The sequence below is a fragment of the Aquarana catesbeiana genome, linkage group LG02, assembly GCF_042186555.1.
Source record: "Aquarana catesbeiana isolate 2022-GZ linkage group LG02, ASM4218655v1, whole genome shotgun sequence".
NCBI lineage: Eukaryota > Metazoa > Chordata > Amphibia > Anura > Ranidae > Aquarana > Aquarana catesbeiana.
In genome coordinates this window covers 302,494,493-302,514,141 of record NC_133325.1, presented here as the reverse complement: position 1 = coordinate 302,514,141, position 19,649 = coordinate 302,494,493, and the positions used below count along the sequence as shown (strand labels likewise).

Sequence of the window (19,649 nt, the reverse complement as noted above, 5' to 3'; positions counted from 1 at the left end):
TGGCCTTTAAAAATAAATAAAAAAAACACTTCCCAGGTATTTTCACATCCTGTACTATAGGATACAACAAAAGCAAGGAAAAAAAAGACATACCATTGCACGTGCCTCACTGTCTCCATCTCCCAGGAGCCTATTGATGTTAATAGACTGTCCAAACTCAGTAGTAAGAAGCTTCCTTAGCCTCTGTAATGCCCACATCCTGTGACCTGCAGCTGCAGAAAAGAATACACAGAAGTCCATATTTTGGACCAAGTTACACCTATATTTACAGTACAACATCCAACATGGCAGCATAAATGACCCCAAAAAACAATTTGCACGTTAACTCTTCTTTTGCCATATTCGGTTAGGTTTTGAAATTTTCACAGCTTTGTATGTCTCCACACACGCAACGGTATCATTCATGTCTAGGAACAATATGGCGCAAGTACAAGTTACATCTGCCCCTCTGGCAGAGATTTACAAATACCTTGGCATATTTATTTTATTTGTGAATCTACGGTAGTGTTTTGTCAGTTAGGTTATTGCTGAACCCCAGGCATGCCCTTAATAAGTAATAATAAACTGTACTTATGGACATACCAAGTGCGCTGAGCTGGGCACACGCCGCAAGGGATGCAGCTAGACGAGGAACAATTCCCCGATTAGCTGCAAAATTTAGCCGGAAATCCAGAAGACAAGTGACCAGGTCCATGGATGGACAGGACAGGATGCATCGATCTGAAAGGAGATCTTTGGGACCTTTAGAAGAAGAAGAGAAAAAAAAAAAAAAGGACACTCTTAACACTGTCTATTACTTTTATTTGGTAGAAGTGCAAAAACAAAAAGACAAGAAAATTACCTGCAACGGGCATGATGGGATAAACTGTGAATCGCCATCCCCAACCATTGACTGATCCATCACTAATGAATTTCCACTTCAGTTCATCTCCAGGAATTCGAAGTTCACTGGACCAGTCAGACCACTCACGACCTGCCAAGCAGAATGCGATAATACAAGTAAAAAAAATTTAAAAATATGCTAAAACCAATAATGCACTCTGAAGTCTGCTACTGAACTACTGTTTCTCACAGTAACTACTTGAGCCTGGAGGGCACATATATAATGCATATCAACAGTTTTTTCTACATTTTATGGTGTAAGCTAGGTGTACTATGTCCCGACGATGTAACATGTTAATATGTCCTGTCATGAGATGTGTTCTTGTAAAAACATTTGAGCCCTTGTTAGCTGTCATCAAGATAGTGTCAATTTTGCCATACATCAGGTTAAAAAACCACAACGTGGAAAGATTTTTGCACTGATTCTGTCAAATGTGATCATGTCAGCTGCTCACAGTTCTCTACTGTATATATGATCTGGTAATGTACAGCTGTAGGAAGTCTGGGCTAATAAAAAAAAAATACTATACCCACAGCACTTACAAAGTGTCTAAAAAACATTTTGGTTGTGGCTAACCAGATTCAAATCTACACTAGAAAGTGACAGCTAGTAAAAGAAGTGGAAAGGGGACTGATTTTTATTAAGCAGCATAGACTGCTTTAGTATCAGACAATAAAGCCCATATTGTTCTAGTTCCAGGAATGCATGAAAATCACAAAAAGGTACTTGCAATCTCTAAAAATCAAAAACATTCTATTTCCCAGTTAACCATAAACCCTTTTTACTATAAAACTATTTTACACTCACAGACACACTGTGCATTTTGAGATATAAGAAAACAAACTGTTCCTATTCGTAAAAAAAAAAAAAAAAAAAAAAAAAAAAAAAAAAAGGACGACAATGATTATTATGGTCCGCAAACAAGGATTTGCACATGTTTTTTTGCAAATTGCCCAAAAATATTAATACAGATTGAAACCCAAAAAAACTGTAAAAAACGTCATGCAACTTAACCATTATAAAAAGGCACTTTTTGCAATCTATACAAAATAAAACTAATCTATTTAGTGAGAAATGAAGAGGACCCATTACTCCAACTACTGCAACATAAAAAAATTGAGCTGAAACCCAAAATATAAACCACTGCAAATCACCTGATCTGACTGACACCATCCTGTTGGCCCCATCCATTATGGTGAGTGGGTCATGGCGGCGCTCTGTCGAACACTGGCGATCAAATTCTACTCTAAGGCCTTCAGCACCTATACATCCACAGAGAGTACTTTGTTTTTATCACAATTACACAGGAACAGAAAATCTCCCATTAATAGCTATACAAACTAGCAGCATGAAAAAGGTACAAAACAGCATTAGTGAATGGTTTTCTATTGTGTGGGAGCTAGGTGAACCTTTTGCCCATTCATATTCAATAGGCAAGCCAATTATGTAAACACTCTCCTGCTGAAAGCACTGTCATTGCATTCAAAACAGGACAAATAGCCCAGGCTTTTGACAAAGTATTCCTAATGTAGATGAACAATGTAAAGAATTTTTAGTAAACAACTACTCAGACCCAAAATATTTGTGTACCTACCTGGTATTTTAACTGTACCGCTGGTGGAGGTGTCATCAGTATACGGGTGGCTACTTTCCACTATGACAGGCTGCGAAGACAAGCGGCCACTCTGGGAATCTGTGGCCACATCTTCCAATTCTGTCACACATAGTTCTAGTAACATATCAGCTACCTAAAAGCAAATTACAGACCATTATTAAGTAACTGCACCAAGTAGTAAAATGATAGTAATTTATATTCATATTTTTTTTTTTTGTTTGTTTCACCAAGACTGCTCAGCAATCACTATTACTGTGTGTGTGGCAAACACCAAGTCGTCAGTCTTTAGCTTGTACATCTTTAATAGCAATTCCATCCAAACAGCATTTTAGCAGAACTACTTGTTTTCTGCTGGAACCTGTGCAGCTTTTATCTGGACAGGCATCACTATTTTCTGCTAATAAAACCTTTATTAGTTCTCTTGTTTCATCCCCCTAATGCTTTATAGGTCAGGGTTTTTCTAAAGCGTCGGAAGCAATTGCTCCCCAGTCATCCAGAGATATGGTGGACAATTAATCATCAGAGCAGACATGGATTCCTCAATATAACTGCATAATACAGCAGTTTTGCCTTTAAATAGAAATTGCTGACACCAACTAAGTCATATGGCAGGTTATACCTTCTGTCACATACTTTAAAAAATAGAGCAACATAACCTACAGCTGCATTCCATTGATCATCCTCAGCAAGTGCACTTGAGAAAAAAGGAACAAACTGATTCAGGCGGGGAAGGCGGCAGAGCTTTAAATGGTAAAGATTTAGACTGTCCCAAAAGGAAATATGTATAAACTGATGTATACATAAACAGAAGGGAAAGAAAAAAAGTGATCTGTTTAGTTCACTACTATGCTACAAGCATTACATACCCTTTAATATACTCTATTTTTCTATACAATGTGGACAATACTAAAAAGGTATAATAGGCTTATACTGAAAAAAAAAAAAAAAAAAAAATTAAAAATAAAAACTCATTACACCACTCTTTCAGGTTTCCACTAGTTTGTTTAGAGTTCTACTTAAAGGCAAAGCTAATGAAAAAAAAATGAAGACTGTCATTGCTGTTGAATTCTGCATATATGCTAATGGCCTAGCTGTAATTAAATAATTTAATCAGATTTTGAGTCATTGATTCTGAACAATTATGCAGATAAGTAGATTTAACTTTTACCAAACTTTTTTGAATTTTTGTACTTACCATAAAATCCTCTTAGCGTCCATTGAGGGACACTTTTTCTAGAATTCTGTCAGGATGTCCAAAAGCAGTCCAACAGAGAGCAACATAGGGCAACATAACAGAAAACCGGGGACTGCCTGCAGCCCAAACAGCTGCTTGAAGCACCCAACACCAGAAGCTGGCATCAGATAAGGCCTGGTTATTCGACTGGTAATACTTGAGAGAAAAATCAGATGGGAAAAAACCAAACAAAAAAAAATTAAAATAAACCAGTCTACCCTCCTGGGGACACTAGCAAAAGACTATGGCAAGATGATTGTGGGCAAAGTTATCCTGTGCTGGCCATCCCCTTTTTTGCTGCCATTGTCCAATTCTCCAATGGGCAATGGCGTAACCTGTCTAATAATTCTTAAAATTCCTATGTCCCTCAATGGACAAAAAAGAAAGGGAGTGTATAACCATGCCTCAGTCCCAGCACACATTATGCAAAACAGGCTTGAAGATAACTTCGTAAAGAAGAGAATATATGTAACCAGCAATGTCATACTGACCTGTGGATAGGCAGTTCCCATGCCTGACAATACAGCAGACAGAACTTCCTTGCCCTTTTCACCAGCTCTGTTAGAGACAGCCAGTTTAAGAAGGTCAACCATGACTCTTGTGTCATCAGGGATAAGCAAGCTGGTAAATTCATCCAAGCACTGGGGTTCGAGGCCTGGCACTTTGTTCTGGCTTTCCACATCCTAAACATAAGACAGTGATTCAGTATTAAGTTGGGATAGAAAACACAGGGGACCGGGGAAGGGGGAGGGTAGGACCAAATCATGGTCACCCTTTCACACTGAATGGATAATGTAATCGGTCACTTACTTCTTTGGTTTTAGTCATTGTTTCTGCAATAATACTAGCTGCCCCAGGATCATCTGTAACTGGAATAAACGGTCGCGAGGAGGCAGCAGAAGCTGAAGGAGTAATAGCGGATGGAGTGACAGCATCTTCAGCTGGGGCTACCTAAAACCAAGAAATGAAAAATATCAAAACAACATTTACAGTGTAAAGTAAGGGCTTGGATAGTCTTTTAAACAGTCAGAGTCAATTAAAAACCAAAAACCGTGATAAATTGGGCACAATAATTTTCTGTAGACAGGCACTATAAAAGAGGGGTCTTCTGTATTACTCCAACAAACAAGACAAAAGGATTTTTTTTGTCTAATTCAGAGCTAAATCTCCAAACTTATAAAAAAAAAAAAAAAAAAACACAACTTTACCTCTCCCCTTCTGTCTTGCCAAGGGCTGGGACTTAATCTGTCCTCTAAATCTAGCCCTGCATCGTCTCCATTAATAGGACTAGATGTGCCTGACGAATCAGAAGGAGGTGTTGTGGACAAGGATGGGCATTCGACTGGAGCAATCATACTGGCTGGCATCAAAGCTCCAACCACAGCATCCCTGGAGTTGAGAAAAATAAAATATGCATACACTTAAAATTACATTAAAGAAAAAAAAAAAAAAAAAAAACATAGCACAACAGAACAGTAGTCTATTTATTTAACCGAGAGACCACATAAAGCCATCATTCGCTATACCAGTGGTTCTCAACTCCTGTCCTCAGGGACCACTAACAGGCCAGTTTTTTTGTATTACCTTGGGGAGATGCAGACTAAGGCTGGGTTCACACTGGTCCGACAAACGCTCCGACATTGGGAGCTCATGTCGCATGACGTGTGAAATTTAATGTTTCCCTATGGGAGCCGTCCTAACTGGTCCGACACAAGTCGTTCCGACTTTAGAAATGCTCCCTGTACTACTTTGGTCCGACTTTGATCCTACTTCAGCCTATTGACTATCATTGAAGTCGGATCAAAGTCGGATTGCCGTCTTGCATGATCCGACTTCGGCACGCGACTTGTGCTCAGATGTTCTTGAGGGGGAACTCCGCGCCAAATTTTAAATAAAAAACCGGCATGGGTTCCCCCTCCAGGAGCATACCAGGCCCTTGGGTCTGGTATGGACCTTGAGGGGAACCCCCTACGCCGATAAAAACGGCGTGGGGGTCCCCCCCAATCCATACCAGACCCTTATCCGAGCACGCAGCCCGGCCGGACAGGAATGGGGGTGGGGACGAGCGAGCGCCCCCCCCCCTCCTGAACCGTACCAGGCCGCATGCCCTCAACATGGGGGGATTGGTGCCTTGGGGGAGGGGGCGCGCTGCGGCCCCCCACCCCAAAGCACCTTGTCCCCATGTTGATGAGGACAAGGGCCTCTTCCCGACAACCCTGGCCGTTGGTTGTCGGGGTCTGCGGGCGGAGGGCTTATCGGAATCCAGGAGCCCCCTTTAATAAGGGGGCCCCCAGATCCCGGCCCCCCACCCTATGTGAATGAGTATGGGGTACATGGTACCCCTACCCATTCATCTAGGGAAGTGTCAATAAAAAAAAAACCACAGTACACAGGTTTCAAAATTAATTTATTGGGCAGCTCCGGTATCTTCTTCCGACTTCTCCCGGTGTTCCGCCTCTTCTCCCGGGCCCCGCCGCTATCTTCTTCCAGCTCTATTGCCAGCGAGGGGCCCGGTCTGCTGCCGCTGTCTTGTCGCCGCTGTCTCGCCGCTCCTTCTCTTCATCTCTTCTTCCGATGTTGACACGACGCTCTCCCCGGCTGGAATGCTCTCTGTGCGCTCTGCTCTGACTTATATAGGCGGTGACCCCGCCCCCTTATGCCGTCACAGTCCCTGGGCATGCTGGGACTGTGACGTTTTAGGGGGCCTGGTATGCTCCTGGAGGGGGAACCCATGCCGGTTTTTTATTTAAAATTTGGCGCGGAGTTCCCCCTAAAGATTCATACCAAACACAGTGCCGGGCATTGGCGGGGATCCAAGTCGGATCCCCGTTCATTGAAAATCGGACACATGCCGGCTTCATGTCGCAGGGCAAAGTCGGATCCAAAGTAGGACGGCTGTCGTGTCGCACCAGTGTGAACCCAGCCTTAGAATACTGCAATCACTGAGCAGCAAATGATATCACCTGTGATGTATTTCAGTTATCTTGCAAACCTAGCCTGTTAGTGGGCCCTGAGGACAGGAGTTGATGACCACTGCGCTATACTGATACGCCTCCAAGAATCAAATCTCCATTTCGAAATTCACGTTGCGAACAGTATTCACAAGGGGGTTTTAAAAGTAACCAAACTTGTCAAAAGGTTACTTTGTTGTTAATCAGCCCACTGGAGATTCCATTTAAATGAGCAGTTATATGATTTAATGGTGGCAATAGACACTAGATGGCAGTTAAACATGCATGCAAGATAAAGAGCCAAATTATTTTTCAGCCATTTACATCAATGACGTGTGACGTGTGAAATTTAATGTTTCCCTATGGGAGCCGTCCTAACTGGTCCGACACAAGTCGTTCCGACTTTAGAAATGCTCCCTGTACTACTTTGGTCCGACTTTGATCCTACTTCAGCCTATTGACTATCATTGAAGTCGGATCAAAGTCGGATTGCCGTCTTGCATGATCCGACTTCGGCACGCGACTTGTGCTCAGATGTTCTTGAGGGGGAACTCCGCGCCAAATTTTAAATAAAAAACCGGCATGGGTTCCCCCTCCAGGAGCATACCAGGCCCTTGGGTCTGGTATGGACCTTGAGGGGAACCCCCTACGCCGATAAAAACGGCGTGGGGGTCCCCCCCAATCCATACCAGACCCTTATCCGAGCACGCAGCCCGGCCGGACAGGAATGGGGGTGGGGACGAGCGAGCGCCCCCCCCCCCCCTCCTGAACCGTACCAGGCCGCATGCCCTCAACATGGGGGGATTGGTGCCTTGGGGGAGGGGGCGCGCTGCGGCCCCCCACCCCAAAGCACCTTGTCCTCATGTTGATGAGGACAAGGGCCTCTTCCCGACAACCCTGGCCGTTGGTTGTCGGGGTCTGCGGGCGGAGGGCTTATCGGAATCCAGGAGCCCCCTTTAATAAGGGGGCCCCCAGATCCCGGCCCCCCACCCTATGTGAATGAGTATGGGGTACATGGTACCCCTACCCATTCATCTAGGGAAGTGTCAATAAAAAAAAACCACAGTACACAGGTTTCAAAATTAATTTATTGGGCAGCTCCGGTATCTTCTTCCGACTTCTCCCGGTGTTCCGCCTCTTCTCCCGGGCCCCGCCGCTATCTTCTTCCAGCTCTATTGCCAGCGAGGGGCCCGGTCTGCTGCCGCTGTCTTGTCGCCGCTGTCTCGCCGCTCCTTCTCTTCATCTCTTCTTCCGATGTTGACACGACGCTCTCCCCGGCTGGAATGCTCTCTGTGCGCTCTGCTCTGACTTATATAGGCGGTGACCCCGCCCCCTTATGCCGTCACAGTCCCTGGGCATGCTGGGACTGTGACGTTTTAGGGGGCCTGGTATGCTCCTGGAGGGGGAACCCATGCCGGTTTTTTATTTAAAATTTGGCGCGGAGTTCCCCCTAAAGATTCATACCAAACACAGTGCCGGGCATTGGCGGGGATCCAAGTCGGATCCCCGTTCATTGAAAATCGGACACATGCCGGCTTCATGTCGCAGGGCAAAGTCGGATCCAAAGTAGGACGGCTGTCGTGTCGCACCAGTGTGAACCCAGCCTTAGAATACTGCAATCACTGAGCAGCAAATGATATCACCTGTGATGTATTTCAGTTATCTTGCAAACCTAGCCTGTTAGTGGGCCCTGAGGACAGGAGTTGATGACCACTGCGCTATACTGATACGCCTCCAAGAATCAAATCTCCATTTCGAAATTCACGTTGCGAACAGTATTCACAAGGGGGTTTTAAAAGTAACCAAACTTGTCAAAAGGTTACTTTGTTGTTAATCAGCCCACTGGAGATTCCATTTAAATGAGCAGTTATATTATTTAATGGTGGCAATAGACACTAGATGGCAGTTAAACATGCATGCAAGATAAAGAGCGAAATTATTTTTCAGCCATTTACATCAAAGCACTGAATGCTCATACTACACAACCAAATATTCAGGCATTTAGAAAGATTTCATTGCTAGTATTATTCTAATCATTCTTTTAACAGAAAAATCCAACCCAAATGAAGTAAAGATCTTTGTGGAGACTGATCAGTCAGAGGTATCTGCTGTAGTTCTAAATGGTTAATCATTAGGTCTAATTGTTACCACCTGGTCCTGTGAAAACATAAAAGCAAAAGCTTTCTGTGCTTTATTATGAATACACGTATAGTATAGTCACTTCCTCTGGACTACAGGTCTGTTTGCAGCAAAAGCTGATTTTAATTCTTACTTTTGCAGAGTTGCCGATTTTTAATTTTTAGTAAGAAAAAAGTTCTGCTTTAACCACTTCAATACTGGGCACTTTCACCCCTTCTTGCTCAGGCCAATTTTCAGCACACTGCCCTATGCGAACTGCTGGGAGTGTCAATTAAAAGTTAATGACACCCCCAAATACTATCTGTATGGCTGAAATCGCATCTCACAGAGATCGCATGTGATTTGCACTGCAGTGCGAATCACATGTGATGTCGGACATTGCACTAGTGGGAACCGGCCCTCAGTAATGCTGCACTTTGAATGACAATTGCGTGGTCATGCAATACTGTACACATAAAAAATTTGTATGTTTTTATTTTTTATTTTAATTTTTTTTTTTTAGACATAAAGAGCTTCCTTTTGGTTTATTTCTTTTCTTTTGCTAAACAAACGAATAAAAGACCAAACATTTTGAAAATATTTTTTTTTCATAGTTTGTTATACAATTTTGCAAATAAGTAATTTTTCTTCTTCACTGATGTGCGCTGATGAGGCTGCACTGATGGTCACAGAGCCTTGCTGGTTATCAGCTCTCCTTTTCTCACACAGACACAGCATGTGAGAAAAAAAGACTGCCAAAAACTGGCAAGTCTACTTACATGTGATCAGCTGTGATTGGACACAGCTGATCACATGGTAAAGAGCCACTGTGATTGGCCCTTTACCGCGATCTATGATCTGCTGTATCCAAAGCACACAGAACTAGAGCGCGCCCGATGCACCCCCCAGGGGCAGGGTTCTGGGACAACATCCATGAACGTCCTCCCAGAACTAGACTGCACTGTAGCTATCTTTTGGCTCTAGCGCGTTCAGCAAGTGGTTAACAATAAACTGACCAGCTATGCAAAATATGTTTGAAGATTATAGATCATTTTCAGGGCATACTTTCAGCTAACATCAGTTACCACGACTGCACTACAGGATTAAAAAAGATCCAATTTATTATAAATCTAGAACATGCATAAGGGCCAGTTCACACTTCCATTAGAATGCAGTCCACATTCCTGTGCAACTCCGTGTGGTGCGATTTTCAGCCCACTAGGTTGATTAGGCTGAAATCACAACAAAAGTACTGCATGCACTACTTTTCAAAAGTGCACTGCACCATGTGCTCCGGTGCAGGCAAGGGCACTGCACTGGTGATCTGTGTTTGGGGTGTTGTTAGGATTACATTGACACCCACGGCAAATTGCACACTCAAGGCATTTTGAACACAGCGTGGGAAACACGCACATAACAAGCGTTTCCCGCACTGCATTGTGGTATGAACAGACCCTATGCACCCAAAGCACTCATGGCACCACTAAAGTGTGCAGAATTCTCCACACCTCCTTGCTCATGTAAGTGCCTGGCTATCTCTACAGATGACTGGAGTCTGAGGTTAAATCTCAAAGCCAATTTAATGCAGGAAAAATGGAATCCCTGGCAATGTCCTTAAGTTTACTCTACAGGAATTCCTGCCATACTCATTTAAATAACAAAGCAAAAATTGGGGAAAAGGGGGAGGGGAAACATTAGGACTTTAAATGAGGCTATGGCTTAGTAAGGTCATGTGCCTCCATCCCTGACAATGATATTGTTAAAATTAGGAGCAAGAGGATAGGATTTTGAACGAAGCACGTGGTTGAAATGAATACAATGGTGGAGCTTGAGATATTTAATATTTTGTAACTAACAAAATTACACATATAATTTCCATATACATACAAATAGGAATACACATTAGTCGTTCTTAAAACAGTAGTAACTGGTAATAACATGGTTAAATATGGGTAGCATGATAAAGTCACAGAGTCCACTGTGATATATGGTGGACTCTGTAACTTTATCATGCTACCCATTTTTAACCATGTTATTACCAGTTGCCACTGTTTTAGGAATTTACGCCACGATTAATGTGTATTCCTAGTTGTATGTATATGGAAATTAGGTGTGTTATTTACGGAATATTAAATATCTCAATCTCCACCATTGTATTAATTTCAACCACGTGCTTCGTTCAAAGTTCAACCCTTTTGCTCCTAATTTTAACAGTACTCATTTAAATGCACAATTTTTTTTTTTTTTTACAATACTGAGAGATTATGGCAAAACCAGAACGCAGCCCCTAGTACTCATATGGGGGGGGGGGGGGGGGCAATTGTATTGGAATACCCTGACAATATACAAAACAGAAGAAATAACTGCACTTTTAGTTTAGTTTAAATAAAAACATACTTATCTAAAACAATGAACAGCAACATCTAAAAACTCATTCAAATGCCTACAAATAATAGTCACAGTTTAAAGTTGGGTTTAACTATATTCTGCTCTTAAAACAAGCATTAATCTAATTCTCTCCAATAGCAACATTTAATTGCTTAAGTGATTACAATTCTCATCCTCCTCTCCAAACCCCAGATACGGCATCCACAACAGATTTCTTTAGGGTACAATTGCTTTGGTGTATTGGAACAGCTGGCAACAATTACCATGCAAAATAAAGGGTGTGGGAACATATGATCAGTAATAAAAACTTACTTAAATGCAAATACATTTATATACACATTCTCCAAAGACTTGTTCAGTGGAAAAAAAAAACTAAAAAAAAAACGGTTGAACTGCAATATTTCCTACCTAGCGTACATAATCTGCAATGCAGTCAGAACGTGAGAGAGTGCTTGCTGCTTGGCTAGATTGCCATCAATAGACAGCAGAATCTTTGCAAGTGATGGCCGGTTCGGCTTAGCGTTATTCACTCCGCTGATTTTATTGCTGGAGGAAGATGAAGACTCTGGATCTGAAGGCACACCTACAAAGAGGAACAGCAGGGAAGCTTAGTTATCACAATGTAGTAAATGACAGTCTATTAAACAAGCCTTTTCCAACAAATCAATGTTTATAAACTCTTGTATTGAAGAGGATCTCCACTTCAAACTTTTTTATAATTTACTTGACACTTAATAGCTGGACAAATCTAGGTAAAAGATCTATCCATTGGGACATAATACTACACCTGACTAGGCATTTAACCAAAGCAAAAAGGCACTGCATGAATCATTTGCTAGTTCTCAGAAAAATCAGGATGGGTTATTCACATTCTAGACCCGAAAATCCCTGAACGTATCTCCAAAATTCATTACCAAGATAGGAAGCTCCAAGCGGGTCCCTGGCAGTTTGGAAAAGAACAGGTTCATGGACAGATGGTGTTGCCACATCCACGGTTGTCCAAGCTACGCTGTGAGAGGACCCACAAGCCACACGTGTTATTTTCTGCCCCTCTAAGCCATGGACAAGGGTAGGCTTCCTGTTAACAGTAGTAGTTCCATTTCCCTGCTGCCCATGATCATTGTCTCCCCATGCGTAAACCTGCAAAGACAAGGATCCAAAAAAATCCTTTAATAATGCTATTACAAAGATATATATTCAAGAGGAAAATGCCTGTTCAGTTCTGAAATGAGTGTCCAAGTGAAGTAGAGAGATAGAAATCCCCAAAATTCTGATGGGGAAAAAAAAGGTAAAGAACAGGACTCTCACCCTTTGACACCACAAAAAAAAAAAAAATACAGATTTTTAAAATGTTACCATAACCTTTATAAAAAGGTTCCCATGAGTATGTACAGTTCACAATTTATTAAAAATACATGGCAAATCATGTTATCTTTACGTTCTGTAAAATATGTGCAAGTCTTCTAAATCTTTATTTGCAACAGTCATGATAAAGAACAGAGTGTTCCCGTGCAACATTCATCTTTGTTTCGTAGTGTAAACTTTTATATTAAAACATTTGAACAAGTAAAAAACTGGCTGTTCCACCTTACCTGTCCTGTGTCAGTGACGGCCAGACAGTGCAGAGCTCCAACAGCTACATGAACAATCTTCTTTCCTCTGAGCCCTTCCACGACTTGAGGTTTTCTTACGTGGACATCTGTGCCATGACCTAACCTGAAGTAGTCACCTTTCCCCCTAAAATGTCAGCATAACTTTAGAATATGTACAATCCAATATATTTGACTACACAACTATCACAAAATAGCAGCAGCAGTCAAACACACATTCAGCCAACATATTGGTATATATAAGTTATTGGTGGGAGGATAATTACGTGTAACCCATTTATAACAGACACCAGGACCTGATACACCAACAATGCAAAACTAATTGTCCAGTACTGGGCACCAGTCCTCAGGAAGGATGTACTGGAAATGGAGCGAGTACAAAGAAGGGCAACAAAGCTAATAAAGGGTCTGGAGGATCTTAGTTATGAGGAAAGATTACAAGCACTGAACTTATTCTCTCTGGAGAAGAGACGCTTGAGCGGGGGGATATGATTTCAATTTATAAATACCATACTGGTGACCCCACAATAGAGCTATAACTTTTTCATGGAAGGGAGTTTAACAAAACACATGGCCACTCATTAAAATTAGAAGAAAAGAAGTTTAACCTTAAACTACGTAGAGGGTTCTTTACTGTAAGAGCAGCAAGGATGTGGAATTCCCTTTCACAGGCGGTGGTCTCAGCGGGGAGCATCGATAGTTTCAAAAAACTATTAGATAAGCATCTGAACAACCGCAACATACAGGGATATACAATGTAATACTGACATATAATCACACATAGGTTGGACTTGATGGACTTGTGTCATTTTTCAGCCTCACCTTCTATGTAATTATGCAATTACCAGGAGATCTGAAATATTTCAGACAGGCTCAAGATTAAGCTTTTGCTGTCCATATAATGCTTATGTGCACCGGCAAAAAAGCTGGGCTTTAACGCTTGCACACATGCTTCCAAGGGTGGCAGAGCTTTCTGTGCTCAGAGCACGCTCACTATGCACTGCCAGCACAATGACCAAGCTGTCAAAGACAACACTTGATCTCCGCTAATGATCAATAGCCAGCAAGACCAGTCCTGATCAAGTGACCACTGTGACAGCCAATAACAGTTGCTAAGTGATCGGCTATTCTTTCTGCCCCCTTGGCCTAAATTAAAGGGACGCCAGGAGGGAAGGGGTAAATGTGTCAATATATGCTGTTAAGTTTGTTTGCCAAGAATATGGGTAACAAGACCACCAGATGTGACCTGGCCAATGTTGAGTAGTGGCTCATGTCTCTTCCCCCATTCTTGGGGATAAGAAGTTCTTTCCTCAGCAGGAAGCGCTTTCTATGGAACAGTGTGAACAGCTTGATTGGCTCCACAGCCAATGTTAAATCAGGAAACAATTGGTTTGTGTAAAGCAACCTTACCAGGCAAAAGATAAACGAGTATTAAACTAGTAATTTACTAATCTGGGGTAAAGTAGTACTCACTCCCAAATATGGATGCTTAGTCTTTCAGTTTACTATATGTACTAGGCAACAAATATTTGCAAAATTAAATATAGTTAAGCTGGTGTTGTGATAAAACCAACAAAAGCCTACAAATGTGGTGCATTAAAGTTACAGTATTTAATAGATAAAAATCCATTAGTAATAAAATGCACTCACAATAAAAAGAGTGACCCAAAATGCAGTCCTCTGTATGGCGACAAACAATCGGTCTTTTGGATTTCAGAGGACTGCATTTTGGACCACAGATGACCACTGTTCATTCGATATCATTGTGACTGCATTTTGTTATTATTAGATTTTAGGCCATCAGAGTAAATATAAGAGCACAAGCTGGATCCACTCTTGATGGTTTTATCTCTATCAGTTGTGACGGTCGTATTTAAATCATGATGTAGAGCTGCAGGATATGTGTTATACTATTCAAGCAGATTATTCATTTTTTTTCACCCCTTTTTCCCCATCTATTACATTTAAAAGGCTGTTTTATTTGCACATCTGGCAACTCATTTCATACAGTTAAAGAGGAACTGCAGTCTGCTCACATAATTTGTTCTAAAAACAACTTTGCCATTCTGAAGCTTCCCTCCAACCACTTTGCATATTATTTTATATATACTGCGATTCTGTACCTGCCAAATATGCTGCAGAAATCTCCCTCCACTGAGTCTGGCTGCAACCATTTTAACTGTGGGCAGCTGAAGCTGCTGCCTGTTCACTTCCTGGATTTAAACAGATACACAGAGAAACACCTCCAGCTCTCATTGGCCCTCTTATGACTGACCCCCCCCCCCCCGGCAAACTCTCGAGAATGAGAGAGAGAGAGAGAGAGAGAGAGAGAGAGAGAGAGAGAGAGAGAGAGAGAGAGAGAGAGAGAGAGAGAGCGCTGTGCATTATGTCATTAGCCTAGGCTTTTTACCAGACAAGAAACAGGAAGTGGGCTGTATGAGGTATTTACTGGCAGAAAAGAAAATGTTTTAGTAGCCAAAGTTAAAACAACAAGGTCAGAAGATTTAATGGATGGAAAGTTGACGTGTTAATAAACCCACAACAGTAAAATCAGTCTGTATATGCAGTAAAGTATGCTTGTTATACTCACTGTGTAGCCTACAGTAAGTGGCTAATCCTCTGCATTGTGTAAAAAGTCTGCCCGATCTTGTATGCACAGATCCTCCCCTCCCTGACAAGTCCAGATAAGACAGAGCCTTTGGAGTCAGGCTGCACATGCTCAGTTTGGTGTGTGTTGCTAGAGAGGTTTTTTTTTTTCTTGGGAGAATGCATGTGATCAGCACAGGGCCAATCAGCACTGTCCAGATATGTCCAGAGGGTCTGGAGCCCTGCAGCCTCATAGGACAGCTTAGTGCAGTATGAAAACTCCTCTTACAAGCCTCACCAGGAACTAATAGAAATCACAAGACTGCTATAAACTGCTGATGAGAAAAGGTATTAAGCAGTTTATATTTACTAAAATAATTGCATTTCCATGTTCTGTGTACTGTGGAAGTCCAGATATAGTGAATGCAGGGTACTGGGTTTAGTAACACTGTAAGCTGGTGTTGCTCCCAAAACATGTACATTCACAGTTAACCTCCCTATGTGACTCAGGGAATTATTTTTGTAGTAACACCTGAACACTGTTACTTTACTGTTACACTGATACTGCAGCCTTCAGAAGGTGGTTCGTGGGGCATTAACACAGTGAGCCTGGACTATTATGAATACACTGTTGTCCCGATCTAAATCTATCAAAATCTATCAAAAGGAGGTGGTGACTAATAAGCAGTTATTGGGAGTTAATAAAATCAACAAAATCCTTTCAGAAAACCGTGCTACTCCAACATTTAATGAAGAACTGAGGAACTGAACATAAGGATCAACATAGTATCCAGAAGAGCACCCACGACAGGTCATTATCACCAGGCTTTTTCAATCCTCTCAAACAAGTTTACTTGGCTGCACTTTAAAGGAAATTTTAAATGTGGAGCCCATGATTGCCCATATTGTAACCATATCCAGGGATGGGATGGGATGGAATGTGGGGGGGGGGGGGGGGGGTAACACCTTTCAGGCCACAGCGACTCAAAAACTATTTGGCACCTTATCTTTCTATAACTGCAACACCAAATATGTGGTTTACCTGATTACATGTGATTTGTGCCACATACAATATATGTGGGTAGGACCACAAGACGTTTGAGGGACCATTTTTTTATGAACATGTGTATAGTGTTGGGAAAAACAAAAGTACCACTGTAGCGAGACATTAGGAAATTTCATGTTGGTGATATCTCGGCTATGAAGGTTCAGGTCATTGAAAAGCTCTGCACTCCTAAGAGAGGTGGGGATTATTTTTCATATTTTATGTTGTAGGGAGGTATTCTGGATATTTTTGCTCCAGACCCACATTCCCCCCATTTAAATTTTTGAGTGGGATGTAAGCCATTTTTTATAACTAATTAGTAGTACTTATCTTATCATATAGGGTCACTCCACTCAAATTTCTTTGGGACCCCCAGGAGTTTTCTGGCTATTCGCATACATTTGTAGGATAGGGGTTTGTGATTATATAGATTTAGGGAATTGTTTAGAATATGGTTATATTAAGTTATTATTTAGCCTTAAACTTACTTCATCAGGCATGTGTTCTGGCCAATGTATATATTCCCCCACCATTTAGGATAGAGCCTCTGAATAAACTAATGAAATTTATTTCAGACAAACCAAATGTACCTGCTATAGCGGTGGGTGATTTTAACATGACAATGGACAAAAGTGTAGACAGATCGCCAGGGGTACCATTGGGCACTATATCGAATAGGCCAGTCCTCCATTTTTGTGGGGAGACAAGACTGGTGGATATATGGAGGAAGCGGAACCCAGAGACATGACAATAATCCTGCTTCTCCAGGACACATTCCATGCTATCTAGAATTGATCTTGCGTTGTGCAATGAAGAGGCTTTACACATAATAGAAAATGTAAATTATAACCGAGAGCGGTTCGTTCACCATTAGTCCCATCAGTAAAATTAGGGGGGAAGATATCGAGGAGGCAATTGGAAAATAAACCCCTTTTGGATAGAACTGATGGAAGAAGCAGAAATAACTTTAAATTCCCTGAGTTTATAGAGGTGAATGTGGAGTAGGCCACACTGAAGGCAATTCTTCGGGAATACTGATTCAGCAAATATCAAAGATCAAGAAGCGAACAAGGGAAAGGGAGACCTCTGCTGAGGAGAGGTTAAAAGTAGCAGGAGAACAGTATGTGGAGGATTACCCTCGGCTGACAGGTATAGGGAATGGTCAGAGGCACAAAAAGAATACAAAAAAATAGTCCTGATGAAAGCAGAGAATAAGCGGTTATTTCAAAAGCAATGCTCTTTTGGGGAAGGAGAATGAGTGGGGCATATGTTGGGCCTTATAATCAAGGCAAACTCGCCTTCTTCAATTATACCTGCCATTGCGACAGAGGGGGGTAGAATATCCAGCAGTAGCCCAGAGATATCAAATACTTCCACCAACGCTTTATGTGTGAGTTGGTAAGGAGGGAAGTGAATGGGATATGAAAATAAGTGTAAATATATTGGAAAGGTGGGGGTAGGTTACAGGACGACGTGCTTTTCGGATCTTTTGTGTATGAATTTTGGAACAAAATTATCAATAAAGAATATTTGATTAAAATAAAAAATATTTGGGGATACATGTTACTCCAAACCTTTTGGATTATTCTCAGGCTAAACTTCACCCTTTAACTTAACAGTAGTTGTGACAGGATTAAGGTCTGGGCCAGATTGAAAATATCACCAGTAGGTAGGATCAACCTTATAAAGATGATTCTTATGCCTCAAATTTTATATGTGCTACATAATTCACCGCTAGTTATCCCGTTGAAGCAGTTCCGCATTATTAACTATGTTTCGATCCCTCATATGGCACTCTACAACTGCTAGACTGAGATTAGAACAGCTCCAGAGACCCAAGGACGCGAGTGGGTTGGCACTACCAAATCCATAGTTGTAATACTTGGCCTCCTAGTTACAGCATAAAGCCAGAGCGATTAACCCAGGCCCTGCTCAGGTGATGAATCTTGCGGATACAACCACTGAGCTCCTTAAATTTACGGTCGGGACAGGGGTTGCTGAAGGGTTGGCAGCATTGCAGTTTAGTAAATAAAACAAAATGTACCCCAGAATATATATTGAGGAGGAGCAATAGAAGAAGGTATTACTAGCAGTTTCACAATGTTCTTTAAATGTTGCCCAACCTCTGTCACAGCTGCACATACTCCTACGGGTTCATTAAACCCCCACTAAGTTGGCTAGAATGGGAGTGCGCGATGACCCATCATGTACCTGTTGCATGAGGGACCACGGTGATCTAATACATCTATTATGGCGTTGTCCCAAATTGCATGTTTACTGGAAGGAGGTTATAGGTATCATTAACTGGGTTTTCCAGGTTCGGATTAGAGAGGACCCCAAACAAGGTCTGTTAGGTATCGGAGGTCCCTACGCAGGCAATAGCTAAAATCTACAGAACCCCCTATGGTGAGGGAGTGGATAGACCAAATGGGTAAAACTTTGAGGCTAGAAAAATATATTTACCAGCATAGGGGCAGCACAAAAAAGTTTGAAAAGCTGTGGGATACCTGGTTGGGTGTTCCTATGTAGATCCCTTTTGAATCTCTGCACATATGTCACGTGGTGATGCTTACTGTTTCTATGATGTAGATAATACTGCGTATGCTGGTTTTCTACTCTCGGTATTCTACGTAGAGCAAAGGATTGTGAATGTATAACAAATTGTATTGCTCTGGAGCATGTAATGGATGTATTATATTTGTTTGATAAAATTTGTCTTTTTTTAAATCTCAAAACAACCTTACTTTATTTAGGTCTGCCACTGATATTTATCAGGGCAGTTTTCACATGTCCCCATATAGTATATTTATGTCTATTTCCTTTTGTATTCTGCTGGCGGTTGGTGAACACCATACATCACATGCGTCTCTTTGCAATCTGTTATATCTTCAATTAGATGCATGTGTTTTGGTTTCCTCCATACAAATAGATTTTTATTTTAATTTATCTTTGTATTTACTTATTTTATGGTGTCAGTCTTTTATAGGTTTGGTCACTTTGGTATTGCACAAGCACTCACATTGTTGTTCAGAATGTTTCTAGTTTTGCTTATCAAGACATGAAGAGAGCTGATCCCTACAACTGTGTGAGGTGGGAGTGTCCTCTATTTAGAGGTTCGGTAGGTCAGTCTTCCTTTTGGTTTAAAGAAGCACAATGTATGTGTGAAACATTGTCACCCTTTGGTTCGTTGTCATATTCCTGGTGGAAGTTTTTCAATAA

The 19,649-nt window shown here is 41.6% G+C and overlaps 1 protein-coding gene across 7 annotated transcripts in view; it reads right to left on the bottom strand.

Annotated features, from left to right (window-relative positions):
* The window catches only part of HERC2 (HECT and RLD domain containing E3 ubiquitin protein ligase 2), a 287,985-nt gene that overhangs the window by 81,084 nt on the left and 187,252 nt on the right, over positions 1–19,649 (bottom strand). For 6 of the 7 annotated variants that reach the window (XM_073614619.1, XM_073614620.1, XM_073614623.1 and 3 more), the window contains exons 64-74: positions 12,782–12,926; positions 12,104–12,329; positions 11,598–11,772; positions 4,941–5,121; positions 4,543–4,683; positions 4,224–4,415; positions 2,478–2,631; positions 2,038–2,145; positions 842–973; positions 583–741; positions 94–212 (exon numbers count right to left, since the gene is read on the bottom strand). In XM_073614619.1, coding sequence (XP_073470720.1) covers positions 94–212; positions 583–741; positions 842–973; positions 2,038–2,145; positions 2,478–2,631; positions 4,224–4,415; positions 4,543–4,683; positions 4,941–5,121; positions 11,598–11,772; positions 12,104–12,329; positions 12,782–12,926 — 1,732 coding nt within the window. The remainder of the gene's footprint in view (positions 1–93; positions 213–582; positions 742–841; positions 974–2,037; positions 2,146–2,477; positions 2,632–4,223; positions 4,416–4,542; positions 4,684–4,940; positions 5,122–11,597; positions 11,773–12,103; positions 12,330–12,781; positions 12,927–19,649) is intronic. The other variant, XM_073614626.1, reaches the window with a different exon arrangement.